General features: G+C 38.5%; 1 protein-coding gene across 5 annotated transcripts in view; it reads left to right on the top strand.

Moving 5' to 3' along the window:
• LOC139815597 (latrophilin Cirl) overlaps positions 1–20,007 on the top strand; it is a 435,108-nt gene that overhangs the window by 405,324 nt on the left and 9,777 nt on the right. For 3 of the 5 annotated variants that reach the window (XM_071782625.1, XM_071782617.1, XM_071782614.1), the window contains 12 exons: positions 1,591–1,777; positions 2,129–2,298; positions 2,967–3,608; positions 5,295–5,706; positions 6,373–6,598; positions 6,708–6,873; positions 7,020–7,234; positions 7,402–7,505; positions 8,820–8,864; positions 10,694–10,862; positions 11,911–12,132; positions 18,391–18,588. In XM_071782625.1, coding sequence (XP_071638726.1) covers positions 1,591–1,777; positions 2,129–2,298; positions 2,967–3,608; positions 5,295–5,706; positions 6,373–6,598; positions 6,708–6,873; positions 7,020–7,234; positions 7,402–7,505; positions 8,820–8,864; positions 10,694–10,862; positions 11,911–12,132; positions 18,391–18,588 — 2,756 coding nt within the window. The remainder of the gene's footprint in view (positions 1–1,590; positions 1,778–2,128; positions 2,299–2,966; positions 3,609–5,294; positions 5,707–6,372; positions 6,599–6,707; positions 6,874–7,019; positions 7,235–7,401; positions 7,506–8,819; positions 8,865–10,693; positions 10,863–11,910; positions 12,133–18,390; positions 18,589–20,007) is intronic. The other 2 variants (XM_071782634.1, XM_071782641.1) reach the window with 2 other exon arrangements.

Genomic DNA, 20,007 nt, shown 5'->3' with positions numbered 1-20,007 from the left:
ATATTTAAATAATAATATTAAGTATTAAATATACCTACATATTAATTTGTCTTTTTTCCTATGAATACGCTGTTTTATTTTCTATTAATGATATCCAAATCCTCTTCGTCCTTTATATTTGTCTCCCATTGCTGCTTTCGTGTGTCGGTCGACCTCGCGGAGATTCGATAGAGACTGCAATTCTAGTTCACGCCACCAATATATATTCGCAAACAGTCGAATCTCTTAATAGCTTCCAATGTGGCCACAGGAGAAGTAAAACCGATTCCTCTTCTCTCTTCGATTTGCACGTGCACATCTTACCTTTGCCCGCGCGATTATCGCGACGAATATCGGCGACGTTCGGTATTTTACCTTATCGCAAACCCCCTCGGACACTAAAGATGACCTCTATAGAGATAGTACCGCGAAATACGTGGACCATCCCGTTCTGGAATTAACTGTCGTCGCCATCTTGGGTTAAAGATCGTTTCCCCCTTCACGGCTAGATTTAGTCGCGATATTGAACCGTGCAGTCTAATCTCTTGTGCTCCGTCTCTTATTTTCTTTCTTTCTTCTTTGACCATTTGAATCTTATAATTCGCGAAATACTTCTTGGACGATTTATATGCTCAAAAAGCATTTAATTTTTATTCATAGTATTCATAGTGTTCGCTCAGCAATTATTAAAACTCGAGACCATTTTCGAACACAAAATTTTTTAATATTCTTTGTCTTTAATGCTGGAAAAAAATAATAAATTTTTTATTGACAAAGTAAGTTTAATAGAAGTATTTCGTAATTTTATTACATGTGTGCTTATACAATATTTTATTAAATTTTAATTTTTAAATTCAAATTTCAATTTTAATAAAATTGGAAAGTTATGCTTGTTGTAGTCTGAAAATTATATTTTCTTCTTATTACTTTCTTCGGTAAAAAAATCTTGTTTTACTATTTACATTGTATTAGAAAATCAATTTAAATCTACGAAAATATCTTGATCGATCATGCGCATCAAATATTTTAATAAAATTCAAATATTATTCAAATATTATTTACTATATCTGATATTCTCAAAAGGAGATTTACTCAAGCGCTCTATCGAATGATTACGATTAACAAGAATCCGATATAAATCCGATACAGCGGATAAGCTCCTTCCAACGTAGCGAGCCAAGAAAAACAGAGATGAGAGTATCTCGGTATCTCCGACCAGCGGATATATCTCATTCCCTTCGGTCTATCGGGAATATACGCAAAGTACAGTTCATTCAAACTCTGTCGAATGATTAACAAGAGTCTAATATAAATTCGACGCGGTGGATAAATTCCCCATCGTATCAATCCGAGGGGAAGAGGGAGGGAGAGAGAAGGGGAGAGAAAAAGAGAAGAGGGATGACTTCGATATTCCTGTGCCGAAGAGACCTCTCGAAAGCTTTAAATATCCTGCACCTCTGAAATCACTTTCCTTCTTAATTATACTCAGTCTTCGAGTCCGATAAGCTCGTAGACGAACCGCCTGGTCGCCTCCTCTTCCCTCTGCGAAAGCTCCGTCGCAATGCCAGTCTTCCCGTCCTCATTAAAGCGATCTTGACGAAACATTCGCAGCGGCCACCACCACGACGACGTCCCGGCCGAGTCCGCCGTGGTTCATAACTTCACAGCCGAGTGTTTGGAGCACCGCTAAGCCGACTGTCAGGCCTCCCTCGAGGATTACGACACCGGCGCAACAACCACCCCAGCAACCACCGGCCCCAGTGTCGACCCCGGCGATGCCGATAACGACGCCGGCGAGGTCAGTGTGCTATAAACATTTGAAATACGCGGCTCAAGCGGTTAAAAGCCGAGAAAAAAATTTTGGATTTTAATCCAGAATCATATATTTATGTATAATATTTCAATATTACCGTATGTCATATTTATCATGCATATAAGCATAAAAATAGAACAGAACAAAAGTATCGAAACGATAAATTTTCCCTCGCGTATTATTTTTACGCCATTAATTTCCTTCAATCACTGCGTCTGTACAAGAACAAATATTTTCCTTTACGTCGTTAATTTATATATCAGGCGCGATCTATAAGGTCGTAAAGTTCAGTGTGTACGAGGACCATCGAGAATAACGAGACCCCTCCGTTTTCAGTTCCACGTCAACAAGGTCCTCCGTCGACATCGAAGTCGATGAGGAGGATCAGGACTTAATACCTCCTGCAAATGGTTCTCCGGCGAATAACCCGCCGATTATGTTTGAGACCACTCAAGCTACGACAACGTCCACCTTCGCTCCCTGGAGAACCAGCCGAAGGACCACCGGTAAGATTTTTCCTCTTTTAATGAGAACGTTGGATAATAATGTGATATATATGCCATTTTTAAATATTAATATTATTATCTCAGCAGGACTAAACGGTGTCATTTTGGTTTATGATTTTATGTATAAGATTGTTCGATATATTTTTGGACATGGATTCTGAAGATCCTGCAGAGATCCTCGAGAATTTCCTGGTCGATAACCAATTAGCCGATTACATACGACAATCTTGTATCGGCAACGGCGATAACATCTTTACACAGTAACAAGCCATCCTGCGTCCGGTTATAGGTCCACAGATCTATAAATTGACTTTGTGGATAAGCCGCTGATATCAGACAGCGCCTAAGCATAACAGATGACCGACATATTATGGCTGTCGTGATCATAACGGGTCTAAAGCCTTTTTTTTTTACTTTCTCTTTTGTTACAACAAACACATCTCTAGTCTATAAACTGACGCGAATAAATAGCACACTTCTAGTTTGATCGCGACAAAGCATTAAGATCCCCCCGGGGAGGACCAAAATATCATTTCCGAGCGTCGTTGCGCACCAAGCTGCATCCCCGAGGACGCCGTTATCGCATTAACGTCGACGCCGTTAACTGCAGCCGTTAGCTGGTCACTTAAGACGATCATACTGACCGAATCGTAATCATATTATTGCAGTACCCAGCACTCTGTACCCGGAGTCCAGTTCGAACGGCCAGTGGTACGACTACGGTAGACAAGTGTGTCCTCCGGTGACAGCCAGGAACCTGTCCTGGAATACGACCAGGGCCGGCGAAGTGGCCGTACAGAGCTGCCCGGGCGGTGCCAACGGTCTGGCCAGATGGCGATGTCTGGCCCGCGGAGAATCCGCCTTCTGGCACCGCGACAATCCAGACTTGAGCGAGTGCCGGTCCGTCTGGCTGACCACCTTGGAGAACCGCGTAACGGACGGCGACGTGATTCTCGGCATCAGCAGGGAGCTGTCGCAGGTCACGAACAACAGCCGCGGCCTGTACGGCGGCGATATGATGATCACTACGAAGATCATCAAGAACATGGCCGAGAAGATGGCCCTGGACATTAAGACCTACCAAGACCCGAATCAGAGGGAAGTCAGCGTCACCGAGCTGCTCCAGGGCGTAGTGAGGACCGGCAGCAATCTGCTCGACAAGGCGCAAATGGCGTCCTGGAAGGATCTCAGTCATCAGGAGCAGATGAGGGTCGCGACGTCGCTGTTGATCGGTCTCGAGGAGAACGCATTCTTACTGGCCGACACGCTTATGCACGAGAAGACCATTATGCATGAGGGCAAAAACATATGTGAGTACTGCTAATGATGATTGGTAATTGCTACGCAACAATTTATCGGACTATGCATTTATTATATCCTTTATGTGCCAAGTAGGGAGACGTTAAGAACCTCAATATCCTTCTCATTAAGCTGCTATCTCTGGCTTATAGCCAATTGCCTAGATAATTGCAGAACATCATGTCGAAATTATGTTAAGAACCTCATTTGCAATTGTCGTTAACGTAAAATAGAATCACGATTTAGCTTGAGATCTAAAAGAAATTTATAATAATACTTTTTAATTTTCTATCGCGCATTGCGGGACATAAATTCAAAATATAAGAGGGAGAAATAAAATTATAATATAAAAAGGAATTATAAATATAGGCAAAATACATCTCAAACAAATTTTCTTGGTTTTTTAAAGATAATTTATAATATTGATTCGTAAATTAGTCACGATATACTGTTATTAATATAAAACTAATTTGTATCCTTTTTGCTGAACAACCTAGAATTCGCGACGGAATTCGTTATCTAACTCGAATCGTCATGCCTCCGGAGTAACTATTTTCGTATCAGCGTTTCTAAAGTCACGGAACGAACGCACGTTGCGCATTCGCCTTCGGCGTACGTTGCAAACGATCGAATGATTTATATTGCTCGCGCACCCAACACCCGGTAATCTCCGGTATAGATAAAATACAGATCCGAATCCATCGTAATTCTCCGGTACCCGCCCGGATTACGTTATAATCCAGACGAGTATGGCGCGCGGGCGCACGCTATTATTATTACAAAACGACGGTGGAATTACGAGCGACTTGATTTACTTCCCGGAAGTGCGTCGCGGCTTGATTGAGCCGCTGTGTACGTGCATCATCAGATGCACGCTTGATAAACTGCATAACAGCGGAGAGCAAAAAGCGTCGGAGGAAAGAAGGAGGGGCCGGGGGAGGGGGGCGGAGGGCAGTTGATGAGCGACAGCCGGTCGGATGCTGTATAACGTCCTCCTTTTCAAAAGAAAGATCGAAAGCACATTAAGTCCTTCTTCCTGGCAACGCCACTGATTGATCCTGCGATCAATTATTAATTTCTCAATCTTTCATTTCGCAGCAAATTGCACAGCGTGTTAGGACTATTGCTCTTTCTTGCAACAAGTAAATTTCTTGGTAAATTTGGAATAATTGAGTTAATAAATTTTAAACAATATAATTGGTTGACTATTTGAAAACTATTTTATTAATTTACTCTTTTTAATCTTATTCAATTACGTAGATAAAAGTCGAAGAAATAAAAAATTCTTTTTCTTCTATTACAGTGGTTTTTAATTTGTACTATGGCACGCGCTCCTGCGTAGGAATGTATTTTTTAAATCAATGATACAATAGTTTCTATTTCTATTTCGTATTTGAAAAAAGTGATATTTCAGAGTTCCATGCAAAAAATTGTATTATAGTTATAACGTAACTTTATTTATTTATACAACAATAGTGTTCCGATTTCTACCTTAATTGGATAAAATTAAATTTTCAGTATACTTAAAATAAGTGTTTGTTGTACAAAGTTTGAAAACCACTGTTTCGCCGTAATTTAATTCGCGTCTTCCGCGAATTCTACGGCTAGAATTCTCATGGAGCGCGTTAAACGCGCCACGGGATGGGAGTGCATACACCTACTCGCTTAATTAGCCACGTGCGTGTCTTCGCCCACAGTGATGGAAGTTCGCGTACTGGACGCGCGCAACATCGGCAACGAGCTGGAAGTTTTCCCGAGCGAGGCAGCCCAGCAAAGGTGGACCGTCTCGAACGATCGCGTGGAACTTACCAGGGGCGCTTTGCTCGACAACAGCGAGGCCGGCATCGTTCGGCTGGTCTTCATGGCCTTTGACAGACTCGAGGAGATACTGCAGCCGCAAGCGGAGCCGCCGTCCGTTGTCATGAGCGACGATCCCCAGCCTCTGCCGCGGAGGAACACTACCCGTCTCCTCAACAGCAAAGTTATCTCGGCGTCCTTGGGAAAAGGCCGGCACATACAGCTCTCGGAACCCGTTCGGGTGTATTTCAGACATCTGGCGGTTGAGAACGTCACCAACCCCACTTGCGTCTTCTGGGATTACATCTTGAGGTAATTTCGCCCTCGCCCGATCCTATTTCCACCTCGTACAATACTAAAAGTACCGAGGAGTCTTTTCTCTTATTTCTTCATTTTCAATTTTCTCTTCCTGGTACTTCCGTTGCGCTATATACAACACTCGCCACAATTCGCGGAAATAGGAAGTATATTTGTTATTATTTAATCCGTGAAGTTTTTTCATTCAAACTCAATTATAGAGATTCGATATCCTATACAAATTCGGTATTTAATAAAAAGATTTACTTTTAATTAAAGTATAGTATTAAGAATTACTTAAAATTGATTGCAGAATAACATTTTTTAATTTTTATTTTCGAAATTTTCTTAATTTTTAATTGCAACCTTCTAAAAATTTTTTATAAGAACGAAAAACTCAATTCCAAAATACATGCAATCATACAAACATACATACACACACATAGGTATATTTTAGAACTAATTGTGAATTCTAGATATATAATATAATAAATGTTATATATTTATTATATTATATTTATTTATTTATTTATTATTATATATCCTGGCTGTATATAGCCGAAAAACCTATAATTGAAACTATCCTCACGTAGCTTTTGACGCCTGTACATCCGACGGAAAAGTAACAAATAACATAAACAACGACTATCTCCTCTTCACGCGATACCTTATTTCCCACAGCGCTTGGTCGGACGAGGGATGCCAGCTACAAAAGACCAACGAAACTCACACCATATGCGAATGCAATCACCTGACGAACTTCGCCGTACTGATGGACGTGCACGCCGTCAGGCTGGACATCGCCCATCAGGTCGCCCTGCAGATCATCACGTATATAGGCTGCATCATTTCCGTCGTCTGCCTCGTCCTGGCCATTCTCACGTTTCAATTATTTCGCGGACTGAAGGTAATGTATATAACTGCGCGGCCGCGCCGGGCGCCGCGCCGATCGATCGGCATTCAATCGCGACGAAATGGAATTTTTTGTCACTCTCCCCCTGATCCCTGATTTGCAGTCGGACAGGACGACGATCCACAAGAATCTCTGCGTGTGCCTACTGATTGCCGAGGTACTCTTTGTTTGCGGGATCGGCCAAACTAATCAAAGGATTGTCTGCGGCATCGTCGCCGGCTTGCTGCACTTCTTCTTCTTATGCGCGTTTGCTTGGATGTTCCTCGAAGGTAAGTCAATTTTTTTTAAGTCAATCTTTACTTACCTTTACAACCCTAACTCGGCCAACTTTTTATTTATATCATATAATTTGCAATGTTTTGTCATTTTATAATAATTATATATTTTTTATACATGATCTCACATTACGTTACAGGATTCCAGTTGTACGTGATGCTGATCGAGGTATTCGAAGCGGAAAAATCGCGGCTTCGGTGGTACTATCTGGTCGCGTATGGCGCACCGTTGCTGGTCGTAGCAATTTCGTGCATAATCGATCCACTCAGCTACGGTACCGATCGGTACTGCTGGCTACGCGCGGATAATTATTTCATCTTCAGCTTCGTCGGACCTGTGATACTTGTTATACTGGTAATTGTCCGATACTTTATCGACTAAACCATCAATTAGGAAAAAATCAGTATTGGCGATATAAGATATATCTTATCACTCGCTTCATGGCATGATATTTTCTTTTCAACTTTATAACAGTGATATTCAAAGTGCAACGTAATTGATTTTAACGTCATCTCTTGCAGGCAAATCTTGTATTTCTATCGATGGCGATCTATATGATGTGCCGGCATGCGAACACCACCGTGGCCATGAAAACCAAGGAACATTCCCGATTGGCTAGCGCAAGGTAAGCACAGCGGTCCCTAGTAGTTTCTCTCTTTTTTTTTTAGTAAATCATATAAATTGCAAACTGTATATACCGTGTACCAGTCAACTGCCAGTCCGTTGTTCGTCACGTTCGAGATTTGATCCTCCCGTCGAAGAGTAGCAATCGAGATGTTTGTTTGGTGCTTTCGGTTTACACGTTCGCAAGCTTTACTTGCTTAAAGAGATCTCCCGAACGCGGATCTTGTTGTCACGCATCTTTTGGCGGCCATGCTGATTTTTTGGTTTTGGTTTTGAGTCCTATGTTTGGAATGAACCGCAGATTTCGTTCGTTCGACACACCACTGTATTGCTGTGATATACCTAGGATATACACGAGTATATCATTCGATTACACAGATTGTAAAAAGATTTGTAAACATATGCAGGGTGCGCCATAGTGTTTCCAAGTGTTTAAAAAAACACCGTCAAGATAGCTTGCTAAAGTTATTTTTTATTTAGATTACTCTGTAAATTATTTGTTTTGCAAAATTCTTGAATTTCACATCTTAATTCTTGCTTTTGGAAATTCTATGTCTCGCGACAGAGTGTCACCAAAAAATATTTTAAGCAAATTTTAATAATAATCTTTAAATGCTTTAAAAATGTTGCAAAGTGTGAAATTTTTCAACCTGTGGATATTAACTTTTTGTTACTTTGTTATTATTTTGTTATTAGATTCCATAGATTTTAAATTTTTCAAATTATATCTGTAGATTGTTAACTTTATAGAAAATAATATAAAATATGGTAAATGTGTAAAAATGTATATTAATTTATGTATCTTTTTTTTTGGAAACGTTTCAGGGGAACACCCTGTATACTGTCACATTTAATTTACAGATCTTGTAAACGGAGGCATAGTCAATAGTTAATTTGTGTGAAACTATTATAAAAAAGTATAAATCTCTAGATTTTTATGAAATCGTGAAAATACGTAAATAATTTGGTGATGGTAGTGAAAAAGTTGTTGCAATCCCGATTCGGATTATTACAGATAATATTTTTCGCGATGACAGGTGCTAAAATATTGCTGTCGCTATGTATTTCCTTGTTTACATAACTAATTGTGTCAACCATTTTTGTGATTGTTGAGCAAAAACGCTGTGCTTCAGCGCGCTCGGCAAAGAGTAATGCGAATCGAGCATTGCAAATCAGAGAATAAGCTATAATCAATTAATTAATGGTGCCGGAACAATCACCTAACTGCTGTCTTGTTTCATTTTTGTATTAAATCTTCTACCCACTTCTGTCTACACTGTTCTACATTCTTCTGCATGGCGTGGTTGGTTGGTAGTGGAAAGGAAGAGAATGCTCTTCCCAACAAATTGCAAGCGCACTTGTAAGATATTTACCATTTTTATTATTACTCACCAGTCATACCGTTAACATCGTCTCATTAATCGCCATCTCGCTCGTTTCATTTGATATCATCCTGTTTTTTGTGTCCATTTCATTTCGATTAAGCTATTCGAGTATCATTTCATACTGATTTTTGTGAACGTAGCCGTAGACTTTAGTCTCTCACATCATACATCAAAACACTCACCACCACGTGATATCGTAACACTCATAGGAAGCGCGATTTAAAACGCCAATACGTTTATGTGCATATTATAATTAATACATTGGTTGAAGGAATAAATATATAAGAGCTAACTAGTTTACAGCATTAAACTTCATACATTTTTAGGTTAATATTTATAATAGAATAATCTAATTTTACAAATATATAGAAGTTTTAAAATCTGAATTTTAATTTTAATATCATTTTAATATCATTATAATTTTATATATCATTCTGGAATTAATTTAATATGTTATAATAAAAGACAGCAATTTTATTTGTGTGAGAATTAAATTTCCAAAAAAGTATAATACATTTTTATTCCTTTAGTTAATTATAATAATATTGCTTATCTAATAATTTAAATATCTGTGTTTATTTTAATCATGCTTCATCGCTTATTTATGTCGTAGAAAGAATATTCTGGTAATTATAATTGGCCGCGATATTATAATTAATTTTAATATATGATTTTATAATAAATAATTTAATTTTATCTCTCGAATAAAATGTTTTTTGCCCAAGATGATTGGCACTTTTTCTATATTTTTCAACTGTCTCTTGCAAGCAAAATTTTTATGTAAACTCATGATGTTTCTATAGTAACTGAAATTACTATTTTGCTACCGGTTATATAATAAACACAACACTTGTTGTGTTTATTACACTTGCATTTCCTGTGAGTAGACACGATAATTCACTGCATGTAGTATTCTCCTTAGTTTCGGGTATTACGCCTGATTTACAAGTAGATAGACGTGGAAGTACCGTAGAGATATATCCGCCTACCTGTGTAACGCCACACGTTCTAATATCATATAACGATTTAGATAAAACGCCGCGATTCCGGCGACGCTCAAAGCGGCGTTCACGTTGCTTGTAAAAGTAAAAACTCCTATTCAGCATAATGTCGCAATGTTTAAACGCGTCGACAAACCTTCGCGTGTCTCACGGCGCTACGTGACAATTGCGCTATTTTTTTCTGTTCGACGTCGTAATGTCAAGCATTAAAACTGTTTTGCGATCAATTGAGGAAGCCTGGGATCGGCTGCAATTATCTTTATGTTCTTTTTTCACGAATAATTTAGGAAAAAAAATGGAAATTACTGCAGCTATTTAAAATAAAATTAATGAATAAAATTATTTCTCTTTATGTAGACATTTTCTAAAATTAGTTGATTGTGATGTTACAATTATACCTTCAATCAGCGATCAGTTATAATGAATACAGTGTTGCAAATTGGAAATCCATAAAGTTATCGTGTTTGTACCAATGACATTTTCTTCATTCGTCCTTCGAGCTGCAGAAAATATCTTCTTATTTTTATCAAAGAATATTGAATCCACGTGTCAGTTTCAATGTCAAATTTTATTAAGCCGCTAAAGGCGAACTTAAATAGTACAATCGATCCGAGGTTTCCTTCGAGGAGATATGATACTTTACGAGATTTCGTTTCATCTGAAAAAAATCACGTTCCATCGGAGCGTCCACCCGATGATACGTTGGTCCCCTTTAAGCGCCGCCATCGCGATTTGTATTGTACAACAGAAACTTGGCTAGCTGTTCTCCGGTTGTAATTTATTATTCTGTATCTTCTGATCAGGGCCTGGCTGCGAGGCGCTATCGTGCTGGTGTTTCTACTAGGTCTGACCTGGACGTTCGGGCTTCTCTACTTAAACCAAGAATCCGTCGTGATGGCGTACATCTTCACCGTATTGAATAGTCTCCAGGGGCTGTTTATCTTTGTGTTCCATTGCGTACAGAACGAGAAGGTAAGGGAATACGTCGGGGCACAGAAGTCCGCCTTGATTTAAACCATTCCGGCAACATCGCCCGGATGTTCCCGGAGAGAGAGAAATACAAACAACAAAAATTGGAGTTGTTCGTAAAATATGTAATAATTTTTACTTAAGAGCGATCCCAGTGCATTTTTTTTATAAGAACGTACTTAATTTCGCATCGATACACGTCTTTTGTAAGATCCCAGTCAATTTTATTGCATATTTTTTACGAATGATTTGTAATAGAATGTTACATCGTTGCCTGGAAAACTGTGTAAACTTTACGTTTCTTTAGAGACAGTGAGTTGTAACATTTTTTTTTTTTATAAATTATTCTCACTTATGTATCAATTTTTATATTAACTTAAAATTTGAAGAACTTTCTAGCACTTAAGTTTAACATGCCGATCACGATTAATACTATTTAAGATTGCTGGAACAATAATCATGTTAACATCGTATTGTTTTGCTCATAAAAATCAGAACATGGAGATGAGAAAATGATCTGTCTAATAAAGCGCTGTACAATAAAGTCTAATAAAGCGCAATACAAGTTACTGGCGTTTATTTCGCGTTACTTTCGCCACCCATAGTGGGCTCATTATAATTTCTTCGAGAATTTGAGAACTGTTTTGTTTATCATCGCGAGAAGAGCACCGATATTATTTTTATTTCTCGTTAAATCGGCACTAGAGTTTCGAGCCTGCAAACTCAAATTGCACAACATTCTCACAAATAGTCGCAGACGGCCTTTTAACTTTGCTTAAAGGTGACAAAAGACGCTAACTGAATAAAGTGAAAAAAGAAGCGCAATGTTTTTATCTACTTATTATTTTTTTTCAATGATTATTTTACTCGCATATACCACGATTATTTAGTCGAGGCCGTCTGCAGCCCTGCGGTCTGCAATCTCCATGTATCAGACTCGCAGAAAATGCACACAACGCATCCGCACGCTGTCTCGCACAGGCCTTTAGTTTTTTCTCGCACCGTTAAACTCGTTTCGTTGGGTCGGGCGGGCTCTGCTTCGCTCTTGCAGGTGAGGAAGGAGTACCGGAAGTTCGTGCGCCGTCATTCCTGGCTGCCGAAGTGCCTGAGGTGCTCGAAGACGGTGACGGGCGGCTCGGCCGGCTCCACCGGCGGCAGCGGCGGCACCGCCGGCGCCAACGGCGGCAAGGACTTCGCCTCGCACAACACGTCGTCGAACCCCTCGGCCCCTACCACCGACAGTTCCGGACTGTCGCCTCACGCAGCCACCAATGTGGGTACCAACGTCGGCACCACATCACCGAACAATCACAACAACCTGACCGCCGCCTGTAACAATACGAATCTTTCGATAAACGTGAACCTGAACAATTTGTCGCTGAGATCGCCGGTCGGGGCACACCAGATGCACATGATGGCACCTAGCAACCACAATAGGCATCCCGCTCAGCAAGGTATCCAAACGCCGCTTATACACCAAACCGAGACACACCGAAGCGAAGTGGAGTGCTCGCTCCGCGGGATCGCAGTTATCGATATTGCTTATGAAAATCGAGAGGTCTATTATAGTCTCGTATTATGTTCGTAACTTTTGCAGATACTGTTGTTTGATCAAACTAGCTCTTGATTTGTCGTTTCCCTTCTTTACTTGTAATAAGATGCAAACTGATAATATAATACAGAACGACGCAGTATTTGCAAAAATTAAGGCATTTTAATTTTCATAAGAACATTGGTTACTGTGCTTTATCCGTGGAGCAGCCGGAAAGATTGGAATTGTAGGAGTCCGAAAGGGGAACGTGCGTCTTCTTCTCCCCCTCTTTTTTTTACAATATAATAATGACGGTGCAATACTTGATCAATCTCATGAAGTGTATCAATCAAAGTCGTTTTCTGATATTGTATATCGGAAGTCAGACTAGCATATATGACAACGTGTACATGATCTTATAGGATCAAGATAACTTCCGAGTATCGATAAATTGCATTTCTCTCTGTCTCTTTCTTTTTTCTGTATATTCTTTACTCGCTCTATTCCTTTTTAGTATGATTACGAGTAACACACAAGTATGATCCGTCTATAATTAATTATCACCGTTGACTTTTTGCCTGTTGCTCAGAACTCCAGCCTGCCTTCCTTCAAACTTGCCCCTTCGGTTAATCGTCGTCGCGTGAATTACAGTTTCTGTCTATCTCTCTTGATTCTTTCAGTGCGTGTAAATAGACCTTGGTTTGTCACGCATTTAACGCTAAACGTAGTTACTTAGTTCCCATGCTTATGTATTCAATTTAACAATCGGACAATCGAATTTTATATGGAGATTTTTTTTCTTTTCTTAATGTATTATATTAAATTTGTTGCAGCATGTATATAAGGCAGGCGGTCCTGCTAGTTTATTTTATTATTTTTACAGATAAAGCATAGCGTATGCTCATGGATTTGTCTCCTAGGAATTATTTGCAATAGTAGAACTTTTCAATAGTCGTTTATTTTTACTTCTAAATTTTTGTATTAATATAGAGACTTCCTACGGTTACAACTGTACAATTAACAATTTTATTCTTTTAAAGTAATTTGTGTATATTATAGATTAATTTACAAAGGTTTAAATTTTCTATGAATATGTCAGGCTGTTACTTTCTGAAAGTGTATGTTTATTAATAATGTTAAGTGTACATTCGGCTTTAACGTTCGAAACCGACATGAACCTGAAAGCTTTTTTTGGCGTTATCAGCAAGTCACTTCAAAAACTGACTCGCGAAACGGCGAACTAAAAGGCATTTAACGAACCGTTCAGCTCTTTCGACCTTGTCGCGCTCAGAGAATCCAAGAGAATTGGCCGACACAAATAGAGTGAGAAAAAGAGAGAGAGACAGAGAAACTAGCGAAACAAAAAATGTATTCGAAAGAGAGATTGTTGAACGTTCTTGTGTATGCTGTTATAGGACAGTTTGTAGGAAAACGTCACTCATAGGGAAACTAATGTTAAAAATGATTGAAAATACGAAAAATTTCATAAATTCAGTTTTAAAAAAATTTATAAATATTAAATGTTTATTTCAAAATAAAATTGCTTTGTAGTATTTTATTTACAACGTAGAGTTAATTTTGATGTAATGCTCTTCAATTATTAGTATTAAATTATTTCGTATTTAAACTTATATCTATCTTTAAATTTTGGCAAAGAAATAAGTTCGAGACTTGAAAAAATAAAATCTGTATATAATGTTTTCTTTCTCTAATTATATTTGCATTTCTCCTTTGCGATTAGCTTCTCTCGATGGGTTATTCCAAATAATGACTTTAGTGTAAAAATTATTTAAGTAGGCCATTATTTAGTACAGCTCGTATATTATTTTGCGCTCGTTAAAGGAATAAGTGAAACTCGGTGTTTCTTCTTGATAGCACTTTAATTCGAGCGCCTTGTTAATACGATCACGACCCTATTATACTTCCAATTAAGAAAATGTCTCTCAGTATTATCCGGCATTCTTTATTTAAGATATCAAGTAAGAGATAACGACAATCTCTCGAGGATCTTGAACACTAAATTATTACAAGTAACCGGAATTTTAAACAGTCTGAATAAATGAAAACGTATTGCTCATCAGCTCAATTAATCGCAAATTGTCTAGAAATGTATAAATAAATTTGTTATATTTACAATTATTGCATTGATCAGTACTGTGTCAAATTAATAACGGAAAAACATTTCCATATTTTTTATTTTAATAATTAAACTTATTTTTATTTTCTAAAACTTGTCATGTCATTTTCTTTATCACAGTTAAATGTCATTCAATGGTTTAGTTTTACTTCGCAAAAGAGTTAGTTAAAAACAATTTTTCTGTAAAGAATTTATAAACTTTGAAGGAAGGAAAGAAAAAAGTAGACGTTTATCTTTTTACAAGCAAATTCGACTGAAGAGATGTCGTTTCCGGATTATCGATTTGATAATGCTCGACGTCCCCATTTTGTAAATAACGCGCGGAAGGCAGGCACAGCACGAACATTCGAATTCGCACTCTCGCGAGCACGCTCGCCCGCAAGACTTCCTACTAACAGTGGTGATTTCCGTGCTTCTTATCTGGCTTCGGGGGTTTGGTGTAATGCGGTTGCTGGCTACTTTGTACCCTCTTATGCCCCGGCCCGCTCCCTTTCTCACTACGAAGAGCGCGATTTCGCGCGATTCGTCGTTTATTTCAGACCTACCGGATCGTCAATGAAATCTGTGACGAAGTAAAAGGCAGTAAGTGATATAATTTTGCCGAAACGAGTATTTTACACAGGGAATTTTACCTGCAGTTACAGTTGAAGTAATCTGGTAAGTCATGTTAAATAATAGTTAAATATTAATAAACAAATTTAAATTTTTACACTGAATAATGTCTTCAAATATAATATACTGTTATTAACAGAATATTAACTCAAAATTTTTAGTCATATTTTTTAATTTTTTAACTTATTTAGGATTAATTTAACTAATTTGACCTATTTTTATTTATTAAATAAATCATGCTCTTTTTTAATTTAACTGTAAAAACATGTCTCTAAAATCATCATTGCACTACAACATGATGAACAGAACTGAGAAAATATATGTGTGACTTGTCAGTTACTGCCTTTCTTCTAATCATAATAGAAATAATTTCGAACGTGCGTGGAATCTCGTAACATCAGATTAATCAGATACAATCGCGCAATCATGATTCACGATTGTCCTCGTAATTGCGTCTCCTTTGTATTGCCTTCTGTTAACCCTTTTGCTCATCATATTTGATATATCAGATGAGTTTTATTTGATCAGCAAGTTGATGATTACTCATTTATTAAAGTTGCAATATTCGAAGCAAATTACTGTCATAATCAATCTCACTTATGTAGTCTTAAGAAAATTATCTTATCAATTTATTATACAATATATAAATTTTTTATTTAAAATATTGGCAGAGACGCAATTTCTGCATAATTTAAAGATTGATAAAATATAATTTCTTGTAAAATATAAAAAATTGTGACAGAAGTAAAGAACAAAATAATAAGAGACTGTTGATACTTGTCGCGACAACCCTGTATAAAACCTTATTTTAATTTTAGTAATTATCCACGCTACTTTATTCGCATTGTCAACCAGATCGCCCTTTCACGACGAAGGAGTTTAAACAAACGAACTTCCGTCGGCGATGGGGAAGGTATACGTTTAGAAAGATTCGTAATGTACCAGCGGACCTAATTCTAACTGGACACGCGAAGGGCGGAGTACGAAGGGATGCACTCTATGCAAGCACTTACACGTCGCATTTCACGTCGTTTTGTTCTCTTGCACTCCATGGCACTTCCGTATTCCGCCTGAACGCGCTTCGAGTAATTAAGTGGTTTTTTTTCCCTCTCATGAACAGGCGATCGATGGAAAACGCTTTCTCGAAAATGTGAACGCTCGCGCATAACTATTATTACATTGCACTTGGAACGTGCTATACCGGTTTGCACGGAAATTTTTTGCGTTTCCCGTCGAACTTGCCGACATGTTTCACACGCTGAGAAACGTACGTTTAACCCTTTGCACTTGTCATATTACCGATTGACACAGAGTGTTACAAAATTATATTTGTTAATGCATTTATGTATCGCAACTTGAGCGAGCAAAATTATTCAGCAGCTTGTTAGTAGAAAGGGAAAATTCGTATATTTATCTTTATCATTAAAAAATAATGTCTTTTTATTATTGTATTGTTGAAAAGCGATGTTATGAGGACGCAAACGATAAATTTAGTAGATAAACTTTATATAAATTTTATAAAAATTAGATTAATTGTGGTGATAATGAAAGCAACAAAGAATCGGTAATCGGATTGGTGTTTCAAGTGTGAAGGATTAAAAGGCGCTCAAATGCTCGCTCAGGCACTCACCCACACGATCAGTCACTTAATGGAAAATGAAGGGAAAAAAAGGAGAGGTACGGGCGAGGAAAATCCGCGCGACCCAATCCGTTACATTTGTCACACCTTCACCGCATCACACATGCTCATTCACCGGCCACTTTTGCTCTTTCTCTCTTTCTCTTTATCCTTATCGTTGGATGCGTTTCGCTGATTAACGCCAAACCGCGTGTCCACGCGACGAGGTAAAGTATAAAGACGATTCTTAGATGATTGGCGACTATTTAGTTGCCGAAAATCATGTGGATTAAAAAGTTTAGTATGAAACAACCCAACTAAACTTAACACATTTATACCTTTTAAAAACTTTAACTTCCTATCTCTCGAATCAACTTCTTAAATCGGAATGCCCATCAATTCATCAGATAATTTAATTCCCTGCGTGTGAAGAGCTTCTTTGACTTTTTCTTGTCTTGAAGATCTTTCAGTCTAAATGAACTTCGCCATTTTCTTTGAAGACGAGTCATTGCCAAGCGGAAGGCATCGTCCGGCACTCTTTCTCGACTTGTGTCAGAACCGCAGGTCGTAGGTTTCGTTCGGACCGGAAGTCCGGCTGTAGCGGTCGCGTGACCCGTCCCTATAGAGTCTCGAAACAGGTGCAATCACGTGTCGTTCTTGCGCAACAGACTCTCGTCCCGCCGAAGGGCGGAGGAAGGGAGGCCCCCGCGATGTGTCCGGGGAGAATCCTTCAGCGTGCGTGTCGACGTCGCGTATCTCAGAGCGCTACGTCGTAGATTTGCTCCCGCACGAGTTAAATCCGTTCCGCTTCCGGTACCGCACGCCGAGGTAGCCGAGATATCGCTGGAATGCTGGATGTATACAGCGCCGCATATCTCCCTCGTGTCTACTCGTGTCGCGCGAGATCTACGCGCCCCGTATCCACACAATTATGTATCCTAATTGGCGCACGAGGTCTCTCTTTTGTCCCGTTGCTTCATCGATCGAGAGGCTTAAGGTGTTCTCTCGTCCCGGTGATTTCAATTTGGATTACGGTGTATTTACGGACAAAAATATAGCCATATTTTTTGTTAATTGAAGCTAGCGTTAAATATAATTCTTTAATGTCTAATATTTCATATTTTGATAATTAAAAATTAAATCATTTTTTTCTAAAATATAAAAAATAACGTACATTCTTTTGATTAGAGTCGCACAGAGTTGGAAAGATTGAAACAAAAAAGAGATATTAATTCTGTCCAAGTTCTCCCAAAGAAATAGCATATTCTTCAATTCTTTAATCCGTGATATTTACATCACGGCATATTTATCCAATATATCTTCTTCTACAATTCTAGTGAAGCGGAATTGTTTCCCAAAATCAATGCAATTGTTAGCTGAGAAACCCTTTGTTTACTGACCCGAATCATCTGCATTGAATCTACGCAAATATATTTCATATATAATCTAATTATTTAATAATACAACTCGATTTTTCGGTCGGTGATCACGCATGGGATAATTATCCAGAGACTAATCCATCCATTGATACACGTATATACACTGAATCACGAGCGACACTGACAGGGCTGGCCCTGCCGCCCATCAGTAAACGAAGGGTTAAGAGGGAATGGCGGATTGGTTGCTTTTGCAGTATTTGGTATCCGGTCGAAGCTGGGCGATAGTCGATAGGCAGCCGGCAGTAACGGTGCCGGGTGAACCTGCCTCGACCGAGGCTCACATCGTGGCCACCCTGCCGTACGCACGTCACGCCTTCTTACCCTCAGCTCCCAATATCCCCAAATCTGCCACTGCCACTTGGGGCCACCTTAACAAAAACCTCATGTGGAAGGTAACTAATTCACCGCTAAATTCGCACGATGTGTTTCTCAACTTCGGGGGGGCGGCTCTAACGTAAGACGAACTTTGCGATCGTTTAAACTTTAGTATTATTTCATCTTGGGGTAAAAGCACTTTTATTAAATGCACGTGTAAGTCAGACATTAATAGATTGCAATTATGTTATTTAAATTATTAAAATAATTAAAAATTTGTTATAATTTAAGGTAAAAATTCATTGTTGCTTTAAATTGTTTAAATGATAGTCTCCTTACTTTTGAACAATGTATGCAAAAGTCTAACAGCGTCGAACTACGGCGTTTCAAAATCATAGCTTCGCTATTTACGGATATCTCACTGATATCATGATCCGTACGTTTGCAAGGATTTGCTAAACCGCTGTTTCCGCATTGATGATATCCTAAGTACGATCTTCACGTCGGCAAGCAGTTTGCGTTTGCAAGAGCCAAACTACGGTCTTTGTATTTGCGAGGATCTTGTATTTGTGAGAACTGTGAGAAGTATACTAATTGAGTATATATAGTCCGCGCGTTTGCAGATACCTCGAAAATCACTATCCTCGTATCCGCGAGCATTTAGTCTTTTGGGTTTTGCTAAGTATCACCTTAACATTTGCGGAAATATAAAGATCTCGCTGAACTAAATTTCAATTTAAAAAATCTTGGTTGTTAAGTATATAGTACCTATAAGTAATATTTTTGCTGCGAAAGTTTTGCTAAAACTAGAGCCGTCTCCGGTACACCGTGTGTCTTTTGGTCTCTCTTTTTCTCTCTCTCTCTCTCTCTCTTTTATTTCTGCATGGTGTGCGGTATTAATTTTCACTCATGCACAGCACCTAGTCACCCTTACGCATCCTAGGAGTGAACCTGATCCGAATATTGAGCATGGAGATGCGGAGACACACTTTGTCGACGTGTAAAGTGAGATTATTTTTCACGTTTGCGACATAGCTTGCGCCATAATCCTCCGTTTGAAATCTCTCCCCAATCTTTTTCGGTTATATATCAATGGGACTGAAACAAGCGACGTTTTTCTGTAATTTAGTAAGACGAAACAGATTTTCTATCCAAATATGAATTATCTTATCCTTTTACCTTTGAGTTACAGAATGATGATACTTGTTCGTTGAATACAAAGAAAGAATTATATCATGATATTTGAAAACGATTTAACTTTTTTACTTTATTTACAAGATACAATGTAAGTAATAAAATCTCATAAATTATTGAAATTAACTCCTTTTATGTCCTTTGTTGCAAAGGAAAGAGACTTATTTAATGGACATATATTTAATGTAAGACTGTTTCGTTCTTAATCTTGAACTCTTTTGTTAAACGCACTTAAGTACTGTTGTACTTCGTTTTTATATTTTTACTTTTAGCGATGCTCGTTAAGTTAGCCCGATACAGCA

Source organism: Temnothorax longispinosus, chromosome 1 (genome assembly GCF_030848805.1).
Source record: "Temnothorax longispinosus isolate EJ_2023e chromosome 1, Tlon_JGU_v1, whole genome shotgun sequence".
NCBI classification, from domain to species: Eukaryota; Metazoa; Arthropoda; class Insecta; order Hymenoptera; family Formicidae; genus Temnothorax; species Temnothorax longispinosus.
The sequence above is the reverse complement of the archived record's forward strand: the minus strand, read 5'-3'. Positions and strand labels throughout refer to the sequence as shown.